The 11,088-nt window shown below is 41.6% G+C and overlaps 1 protein-coding gene across 1 annotated transcript in view; it reads left to right on the top strand.

Annotated features, from left to right (window-relative positions):
* The window catches only part of LOC122540182 (dynein axonemal heavy chain 8-like), a 1,320,893-nt gene that overhangs the window by 802,123 nt on the left and 507,682 nt on the right, over window positions 1-11,088 (top strand). Inside the window, exon 42 of the mRNA XM_043675532.1 lies at window positions 3,161-3,385. Within this exon, the coding sequence (XP_043531467.1) occupies window positions 3,161-3,385 (225 nt within the window). The remainder of the gene's footprint in view (window positions 1-3,160; window positions 3,386-11,088) is intronic.

The raw sequence follows: 11,088 nt of genomic DNA, 5'->3' as shown, positions 1-11,088 counted from the left end.
CCCTGCCAGTATTTTATTCCCCTTCCAATTCAGGTGGAATCCATCCTTCTTGGACAGGTCACTTCTACCTGAGAAGACATTCCAATGATCCAGAAATGTGAATCCTTCACCCTACAGCAGCTCCTCAGCCATACATTCATCTGTTCTATCCTCCTAATTCTACCCTAATTACCTCATCGAACTGGGAGTAATCCAAATATTACAACCTCGAGGACCTCCTTTTAAATTCCTGCTTAACTTTCTATATTCTCCCTTCAGAATCTCATTTTTCCCTTCCTATGTCATTGGTTCCAATGTGTACAATGACGTCCTGCTGTGTCCCCTCCCCTTTGAGAACATTCTGCACCCTCTCTGAGACATCCTTGATCCTGGCACCAGAGAGGTAAGACACTTCTGATTTTTTGCTGCTGGCCACAGAAGCGTCTGTCTGTGCCTCTGACTAGAGTCCCCTATCACAATTGATCACTTGGAACCTGACATACCCCTCATTACATGAGAGCCAGTCTTGATACCAGAAACTTGGCTGTTCGTATTACATTCCCCTGAGAGTCCATCACCCCTTAATTTTCCAAAACAGCAAACTTGTTTGAAATAGAGATAACTACAGGAGACTCCTGCACTACCTGTCTATGCTCCCCCCCTACATTGTCTGGAGTTAGCCCATCTACCTGACTGTACCTGTGTAGCCTTTCTCCCTTTCTATAACTGCCATTCATCATACCCCTGAGCTCTTCTAATTTCCTCATTGCCTCTAACTGCTGCTCCAACTGATCCATGTGATCTGATAGGAATGGTGGTGCTGGCTCAAAGGGCCGAATGGCCTTCTCCTGCACCTATTGTCTATTATCTCTATTTAAGCCAAAGTTCCTCCCTCTCAAACAGAATGCTAAATTCTAATATATTATGGTCACCATCTGCTCACGATCTTTTACTTTGACATCATTTATTAAATGTGCCTCATTACACATTAACAAGTCCAAAATATGATGTGGAGGTACTGGTTGGACTGGGGTGGATAAAATTTACAAGCAACTCAACCCCTGGTTACAGTCCAACAGGTTTATTTGGAAATACAAGCTTTCGAAGCGCTGCTCTTTGAAAGCTTGTATTTCCAAATAAACCTGTTGGACCATAACCTGGTGTTGTGAGGTCCAAAATAGCCTGATCCCTTGCTGAATCCACAGTTTATTTCATGGTCAGCAGCATACACCTTGGTCTTGATTTTTTGGAAAATGTAGGTCATTACTACCAAGAAGATACATAGATATAAGATCTTTGGGGGATAATAAAAGTAACAAGAGAGGATTGTTTTTGTTCACTATGCTGTGTCAATCGTTTAAATTATGAAAGTAAGTTATGATAATTAGACAGTCTGGGAAAGACAGGTCAAATTTGGCTTAATTTTAACTTCTCGTATTGTTCCAGGAAACTGTTGCGAATAGCCTCCGTAAATTATTTCTCATGGCTTTCTCTGCCTATCAGACTTTTCCATTCTACATGAAGATTAGTGTCATCCATGATTAATGTACTATCTTTGTTACATACCTTCATTAACTCCTGATTTATTAGCTGTCCCACTGTATAGCTACTGTTAGGGGGCCTATAGATTACTCCTACCAGTATCTTATTCCTTTTTTAAAAAAATTACTTCCACCTAAACGGATTGTATATCTTTTGATCCAAAATCATTTCTTGCCGTTGTACTCATTCCATCCCCACTAACAATGCTACCCATCACCTTTTTCTTATTTGCCTTTTTGAAAAGTCACATACACTGAATATTCCCAGTTTTGATCTGCTTGTAACCAATTCTCAACAATGAGAATTTAAAAGCAGTTAAGATACTTAAAGACATTAATGACAATAGATGCTGTAAGAGTAAAAATAATTTTAAAAACAAATTAAAAATCCCCCTTACTTGGGGAAGTATGTAGTTGAATTGGAGACAGTTCACAGCAGATTCACTAGATTAACTCTAAAGGTGAGGGGTTAGTCTTATGATAAGAGACTGAACAGTTTAGGCCTAACTCTCTGGCCTTTAAAATAATGAGAAGAGAGCTAATTAAGATACCCAAAATGCAAAAGGGATTATAAAGTGAACATAAAAAGAATGTTTCCTCATGTAAGCAATCTGGAATTAGAGGGAATTTAAAACAGAGTTGAGGAGAAACTACTTCTCTCAAAGGGTCATGACTCTATGGAATTCACTCTCCCAGAGTGTGTGGATGCTGTGGCATTGAGTAAGTTTAAAGAGGAGATTTTTAAATAAGGGCTAGGTTGAATGATTATGGAGGAAAGTAGAGTTGAGGTTGTGCTTAGCCATATCAAATGGCAGAGCTGGGTCGAGGTACTGAATTGCTTATTCCCCCTGCTCCTAGCTCTTATGATTTTATGTTCTTAAGAACTTTACAAAAAATTCACGATAACACTGAAAGACTGCTGTACCTCTGTATACTACTGACATCAAATGGGGAATTGCCTCAGCACTCTGGATTTCACTAGTCCCCTTGGTGATTTTTTTTGTAACTGAAACAGGCAGCCCCAAAAGCTCCAATGTAAAAGGTAAGACCACAGTTTATTTCATGGTCAGCAGCATACACCTTGGCCTTGATACTATTTGGAAAATGTAGGTCATTACTACCAAGAAGATACATAGATATAAGAGCATTGGGGGATAATAAAAGTAACAAAAGAGGATTGTTTTTGTTCACTATGCTGTGTCAATCACTTAATTATGAAAGTAAGTTATGATAATTAGACAGTCTGGAAAAGACAGGTCAAATTTGGCTTAATTTTGACTTCTCGTATTATGAAGAGGAATTTTACATTTGCTTTTTGTTTTTAAATGATTTGAATACAGTCGAATAGAAAGTAAAATTAAGGAAGTTAGAAGGGAAGGAAATATTGGGTGGAATGGTTTTATGGAAAAATCATTGCAGAATTATGAATGAAAGGAAGGTAGAATTCCAAGTTTCAGCTCTTTCAAAGTAAAGGTGTAGCTTCTGGCCATTTCTTAATTCTCTTCTTTGGAACTATTAATAGAGCCTGAAAAAGAGAGTGTCTCTGCTTCCATTCTACCAAATCATGTAATTCAGTTCCAGTTATTTTTCTGGAGCATTTTTTATATGCGTAAAATCTTTGTTTCCCTTTGTACTTCCAGGTAGGAATTCTAGCAATCCAGATATTGTGGACAAGGGACTCTGAAGATGCACTTCGATTGGCAAAAGACAGCAAAAAGATTATGCAGTCAACTAATCAGAAATTCCTAGAGCTGCTGAATTCTCTTATTGCCCAAACAACACATGACCTGACTAAATTTCAGAGAATCCAGTTTGAAACTCTTGTTACCATTCATGTTCACCAACGGGATATATTTGATGACTTGGTATGAAAACTTATTTTTGCTTTAATTTAATGGTTTGCATTTTGTAATGCAGGTTTATATTGTCTATTACTTCAAGTTCAAGATCTCTACTAAACTTGTTATTTGAAAACAGGATGATTCATCTAGGTGTCCTCAATGGGAGCTTGATTTAACGCTTCAATATGGCATGAATCCAGACTCTCATGGCTCTGGACTCCCTCCTCAGCTCAACTGAACTCCCAACACCTCCACATCCAGTCACATTCCATCTCTCAGCCTTGACCTCAGCCCTGACTTTACCTTGACACCCATCCTGACCTCAGTTTGACCTGAATTGCACCCTCAGTTCTCTTCCATTCTATTTTTTTAGCTCCTGCATGGGAACATCTCTCTGCTGTGCAATTACAACAGATGTTCACTGGTTGATCAAGTGATCAACAGGTGAGGCCACATTGGATTTGGTACTGGGTAATGAACTAGACCAGGTGTTTGATTTGGAAGGAGGTGAGCACTTTGGTGATAGTGACCACAATTCGGTTAACTTTACTTTAGCAATGGAAAGGGACAGGCCTATACTTCAGGATAAGAGTTATAACTGGTGCAAAGGTAATTATGATGTGATTAGGCAAGATTTAGGATGAGGAAGGAAACTGCAGGGGATGGGCATGTTTCTAATGAGAAGCTTGTTCAAGGAACACCACTGCGTGTCATTGATAAGTATGTACCAGTCAGGTAGGGAGGAAGTGGTCAAGCGAGGGAATCGTGGTTTACTAAAGAAATTGAAGCACTTGTCAAATGGAAGAAGGAGGCTTATGTAAAGATGAGGCGTGAAGGCTCAGTTAGGGCATTTGAGTCACAGAGTCATAGAGATGTCCAGCATGGAAACAGACCCTATGGTCCAACCTGTCCATGCTGACCAGATATCCCAACCCAATCTGGTCCCACCTGCCAGCACCCGGCCCATATCCCTCCAAAACCTTCCTATTCATTTACCCATCCAAATGCCTCTTAAATGTTGCAATGGTACCAGCCTCCACGACATCCTCTGGCAGCTCATTCCATACACATACCACCCTCTGCATGAAAAGGTTGTCCCTTAGGTCTATTTTATGTCTTTCCCCTCTCACCCTAAACCCATGCCTCTAGTTCTGGACTCCCCGACCCCAGTGAAAAGACTTTGTCTATTTATCCTATCCATGCCCCTCTGTCCAATAAAGGAAAGCATACCAAACGCCTTCTTCACTATCTTATCTACTTGCGACTCCACTTTCAAGGTGTTACAAGTTAGCTAGGAAGGACCTAAAGAGAGAGCTAAGAAGAGTCGGGAGGGGGCATGATAGGTACTTGGCAGGTAGGATCAAGGAAAACTGAATGCTTTCTATAGCTTTGTCAGGAATAAAAGAATGCCTAGGGTAATATTAGGGCCTGACAAGAACAGTAATGGGAAGTTGTGCATGGAGTCCAAGGAGATAGGAGAGGCACTAAATGAATATTTTTTGGCAGTCTTCACACAGAAAGGAAGACAATGTTGTTGAGGGGAATACTGAGGTACAGGCTATTAGATTAGACAGGATTGAGGTTCATAAGGAGGAGGTATTAGCAGTTCTGGAAAGTGTGAAAAATAAACCAGTCCCTTGGGCCAGATTGGATTTATCCTAGGATCCTCTGGGGAGCTAGGGAGAAGATTGCAGAGCTATTGGCTTTGATCTTTATGCCGTCATTGTCTACTTGAACAGTGCCAGAAGACTGGAGGACAGCAAATGTGGTCCCCTTGTTCAAGAGACAACTCTGGTAATTATAGACCATATGGTCTTACTTCGGTTATGGGTAAACTGTTGAAAAGGGTTATAAGACATAGGATTTATAATCATCTAGAAAGGAATAATTTGATTAGGGATAGTTAACATGGTTTTGGGAAAGATAGGTCATGCCTTATTGAGTTCTTTGACAAGGTGACCAAACAGATGGATGAGGGAAAAGTGGTTGATGTGTATATGGATTTCAGCAAAGCATTTGATAAAGTTCCTCACAGTAGGCTATTGCAGAAAATATGGATGGTGATTTAATGGTTTGGATCATAACTTAGCTCGCTGAAAGAAGACAGAGGGTGGTGGTTGATGGGAAATGTTCATCCTGGAGTTCAGTTACTAGTAGTGTATAGCAAGGATCTGTTTTGGGGCCACTGCTGTTTGTCATTTTTATAAATAACCTGGATGAGGGCGTATAAGGATGGGTTAGTAAATTTGTGGATGACACTAAAGTCAGTGGAGTTGTGGACAATGCAGAAGGATCTTGCAGGTTACAGAGGGACATAGATAAGCTGCGGAGCTGGGCTGGGAGATGGCAAATGGAGTTTAATGTGATAAAGTGTGAAGTGATTCACTTTGGAAGGACTAACAGGAATACAGAGTACTGGGCTATTGGTAAGATTGTTGGTACTGTAGATGAGCAGAGAGATCTTGGTGTCCATGTGCATTGATCCCTAAAAGTTGCCACCCAGGTTGATAGAGTTGTTAAGAAAGCATACGGTGTATTATTGATAGAGGGATTGAGTTTCAGAGCTATGAGATCACGTTGTAGATATACAAAACTCTGGTGCGGTCGCACTTGGAGTATTGCGTACAGTCTGGTTGCCACATTAGCGGAAGGACGTGGAAGCATTGGAAAGGGTTCCGAGAAGATTTACTAGGATTTGCCTGGTATGAAAGGAAAGTCTTATGAGGAAAGGCTGAGGGACTTGAGGCTATTTTTGTTAGAGAGAAGATTAAGAGGTGACTTCATTGAGACAAACAAGATGATCAGAGGATTAAATAAGGTGGACAGTGAGAGCCTTTTTCTTCAGATGGTGATGGCTAGCATGAAACATCATAGCTTTAAACTGACGGGTGATAGATATAGGACAGGTGTCAGAGCTAGGTTCTTTACTCAGAGTAGTAAGGGCCTGGAATGCCCTGCCTACAACAGTAGTGGACTCGTCAACTTTAATGGCATTTAAGTGATCATTGGATAAATGTCTGGATGATAATGGAATAGTGTAGGTTAGATGGGCTTCAGATTGGTTTCACAGATCGGCGCAACATCGAGGGCTGAAGGGCCTGTACTGCGCTGGACTTTTCTATGTTCTAATGAAGGAAGAAGCTGGTTAGCTCAGTTGGCTGGACAGCCAGATTGCACTTTAGAGTGATGCCAAATGTGTGGGTTCAATTTCTGCACTAGCAGAGGTTACAATGAAGAACTCTCCTTTTCAACCTCGCCCCTCACCTGAGGCATGGTGACCCTCAGGTTTAATCTTTCTTTCTAATGCAAGTGTAAGACTGGTGATTTTATTTTACCTTTTACATGTATAGCCTATCAGAAGAAAGTAAGAATATATAATAAACTGTTCCTGAATAGATGAGTGAAAATAAATGTAGATGTACGAGAGATTAGAAAATAAAACATAATGGGAACAAAGAAATAGTAGAGATATTAACCAAATACTTTGTATTAACCTTCAGAGTAAGAAACCTTCATAGTAAGAACCTTTGACAAGGTTCTGCATGATCGACTAATTAGTAAAGTTAGGTTTTATGGGATTCTGGGTGAGCATGCGAATTGGATATATAATTGACATAATAGCAGGAGACAGAGAGTAATAATGAAGGGTTGCTTTTTGAACTGGAGCCCTCTCACCAGTGGTGTTTCACAGGTTGTGTTCTGGGTTCTCTTTTGTTTGTCATTTATATAAATGATTTGAATGAGAATATGAAAGGTTAGTAAGTTTGAGGGTAACACTAAAATTGGTCATGATTTGGAGATGCCGATGTTGGATAGGTGTGTACAAAGTTAAAAATCACACAACACCAGGTTATAGTCCAACAGGTTTAATTGGAAGCACACTAGCTTTCCGAGCGATGCTCCTTCATCCTCCACTAACACCTGATGAAGGAGCGTCGCTCCAAAAGCTAGTGTGCTTCCAATTAAACCTGTTGGACTATAACCTGGTGTTGTGTGATTTTTTAACTAAAATTGGTAGTATCATCGATTGGCTGCAGAGCATTCTCAAAGGGGAGGGTGAACAACCAGTTGTCGTGGTGCACATTGGCACCAATGATATAAGTAAAAAACAAGATGAGGTCCTGAAACCAGAATTCAGGGAGCTAGGAGAGAAGTTAAAGAGGAGGATCTCAAAGGTAGTGATCTTGGGATTGCTACCAGTGCCATGTGCTAGCCAGGATAGAAATGACAGAATAGGCAGGATGAACATGTAGCTTGAGGGATGATGTCGGAGGGAGTGGTGCAGATTTGTGGGATACTAGGATTGGTTCTGGGGAAGATGGACCTATTACAAATTGGACGGTCTACACCTGAACCAGATTGGAAATAATGTCCTCGGGGGAGTTTTTGCTACTGTTATTGGGGAGATTTTAAACTAATGTGGCAGGGGGCTGGGAACCAGAAGAGAAGACTATTAGACAGTGACGTGGAAAATGGAGATGGTAAGGATCATGAGATTAGCATTACCAAGGGGAACAGTAGGTAGAGAGCAGATGAACGCAAAAGAACTGGTGTCCTGAAGTGCATATACTTTAATACAAGGAGTATAGTGGGTAAGGCAGATGAACTTAGGGCTTGGATTGGTGCCTGGGAGTATGACGTTATTGTGATCACAGAGACTTGGTTGAAAGAAGAGCATGATTGGCAACTAAATGATCCAGGACAGGGAGGGAAGTAAATGGTGGGTGGTTGGGGGCAGGGGCAGAGTTGCATTGCCTGTCAGGAATGATCTCATGGCTGTTCTAAAGGAGGACTTGAGTAGTGAGGCATTATGGGTGAAGCTGAGAAATAAGAAGGGTGCAATTACATTGGTGGGGCTGTATTACAGGCCTCCCAACAGTGAGCATGAGGTAGAAGAACAAATAGGTAAACAGATTATGGAAAGATATAAAGGCAACAGGGTGGTGGTGATGGGAGATTTTAATTTTCCAAACATTGATTGGGATACACTTAGTGTCAGAGGCCTGGATGGGACAGAATTTGTATGGAGCGTCCAGGAAAGCTGTATGTCAATAGTCTGACAAGGGAAGGGGCCATATTGGACTTGGTGTTGGGGAATGAGCCAGGTCAGGTCAGGTCAGGCAGTGGGGGATTTCTTTGTGAATAGTGACCACAATTCTGTAAGTTTTAGAATACTCATAGACAAAGATGAGAGTGGTCCTAAGGGACAAGTACTAAACTTGGCCAAAGCCAATTATATCAAAATTTGGCAGGAGCTGGGAAATGTGGATTGGACACAGCTTTTTGAAGGGAAGTCCGCATTTGATATGTGGGAGACTTTCAAAGACAGGTTGAAGATAGTGCAGGATAGGCAGATCCCCTTTGAAAACAAGGGATAGAAAAGACAAGATTCATGAACCCATGGATGACAGGAGAAATCGTGCAACTAGCTAAGAGAAAAAGAGAAGCATACATAAGGTCCAGGCAGCTAAGAACATAACGGGCCTTGGAGGAATATCGGGAGAGTAGGACCAATCTTAAACGAGGAATCAAGTGGGCTAAAAGGGGTCATGAAATAACTTTAGCGAGCAGAATTAGGGACAATCCCAAGGCGTTTTAGACATATATAAGAAGCAAGCAGGTAACCAGAGAAAGGATTGGTCCATTAAGGAATAAGGAAGGAAGGTTGTGTGTCGAACCTGAGAAAATGAGCGAGATTCTCAATTATTACTTTGCATCAGTGTTCACTGAGGAATGGGAGGTGATAAATGCTGAAATTAGAGATAGAAGATTGTTCACTCTGGATCACATTGACCAATGGGATCTATCCCAGATTGCTGAGGGAGGTGAGAGAGGAAATAGTTGGGGCCCTGACAGATATCTTTGTAGCATCCTTAAACATAGGTGAGGTGCCAGACGACTGGAGGGTTGCTCATATTGTCCCCCTATACAAGGTGGTAGTAAGGATGTTCCAGGTAACTACAGACCAGTGAGCCTGACGTCAGCGGTGGAAAAGTTGCTGGAGAAAGTACTGAGGGATAAAATCTATTTATATATACAAGGTGGTAGTAAGGATGTTCCAGGTAACTACAGACCAGTGAGCCTAACGTCAGCGGTGGAAAAGTTGCTGGAGAAAGTACTGAGGGATAAAATCTATTTATGTTTGGAAAATAATAGGCATGTCAGTGATAGGCAACATGGTTTTGTGTGGGGTAGGTCATGCCTTACCAACTTAAGAGAATTATTTGAGGAAGTGACAAAGTTGATAGATGAAAGAAGGGCTGTAGATGTCATATGCATGGACTTTAGTAAGGCATTTGATAAGGTTCCCCATGGTAAATTAATGGGGAAGGTGAAGTCACATGGTGTGCAGGGTGTTCTACCTAGGTGGATAATGAACTGGTTGAGTAACAGGAGACAGAGTAGTAGTTGAAGGGAGTTTCTAAAAATGGAGAAAAGTGACCAGTGGTGTGCCACAGGGATCAGTGCTAGGACCATGGTTGTTTGTAATATACATAAATGATCTGGAAGAGGGCATTGTTGGTATGATCAGTAAGTTTGCAAATGACACAAAGATTGGTGGAGTAGCAGAAAGCATAGGGGACTGGCAAAGAATACAGGAGAATATAGATCAACTGGAGAGTTGGGCGGAGAAGTGGCAGATGGAGTTGAATCTAGGCAAATGTGAGGTCATGCATTTTGGGAAGTCTAATTCTAGAGTGAACTGTACTATAAATGGAAGAGCCTTGAGAAAAGTCAATGAGCAGAGTGATCTGGGAACTCAGGTCTATTGTACCCTGAAGGTGGCTGCACAGGTGGATAGAGTGGTCAAGAAAACATATGATATGCTTGCCTTCATCAACAGGGTATTGAGTGTAAGAGCTGGCAGGTCATGTTAAAATTGTACAAGGCTTTGCTTTGGCCGCGTTTAGAATACTGTATACAGTTCTAGTCTCCACATTACAAAAGGATATTGATGCTTTGGAGAGGGGGCAGAGAAAGTTTATGAGGATGTTGCCTGGTATGGAAGGTGCTAGCTATGAACAGAGGTTGAGTTGCCAGCAGAGGTAGGCACAGTAGATGTATTTAAGGTGTATCTGGACAGATGCATGAGTTGGTGGTGAGCAGAGAGATACAGATGCTTAGGAATTGGGCAATTTGGATTGGCTCAGGCTTGGAGGGCCGAGGGCCTGTTCCTGGGCCATAAATTTTCTTTGTTCTTAGTTCTATTGTTCTTAGTTTGGGGGCAGCACGTTGACTCAGTGGTTAACACTACTGTCTCACAGTGCCAGGATCCCAGTTTTGATTCTAGCCTTGGGCGACTGTCTGTGTGGAGTTTGCACATCCTCACTATGTCTGCGTGGGTTTCCTCCGAGTGCTCCGGTTTCCTCCCACAGTCCAAAGATGTGCAGGTCAGGTGAATTGCCCATAGTGTTAGGTGCATTAGTCAGAGGGAAATGGGTCCGGGTGGGTTACTCTCCGGAGGGTTGGCGTAGACTTGTTGGGCCGAAGGGCCTGTTTCCACACTGTAGGGAATCTAATCTAATCTAATCTATAATAGACAGTGAAGAAGGTTTTCTAATGTTACGAAAGGATCTTGAACAAATGGGTCAATGAGCTGGAAAATGGCAGATGGAGTTCAATTTAGGTACAACAATCAAGGGTAGAACATAGAACATCAAACAATACAATGCAGAATAGGCCCTTTGGCCCTCGATGTTTCGCTGACGCATGAACTAATTTAAGCT

This window comes from Chiloscyllium plagiosum, chromosome 3, assembly GCF_004010195.1.
Source record: "Chiloscyllium plagiosum isolate BGI_BamShark_2017 chromosome 3, ASM401019v2, whole genome shotgun sequence".
In the NCBI taxonomy this organism is placed as follows: Eukaryota; Metazoa; Chordata; class Chondrichthyes; order Orectolobiformes; family Hemiscylliidae; genus Chiloscyllium; species Chiloscyllium plagiosum.
Note: the sequence above shows the minus strand (reverse complement) of the source record. Positions and strands in the feature narration are given on the sequence as shown.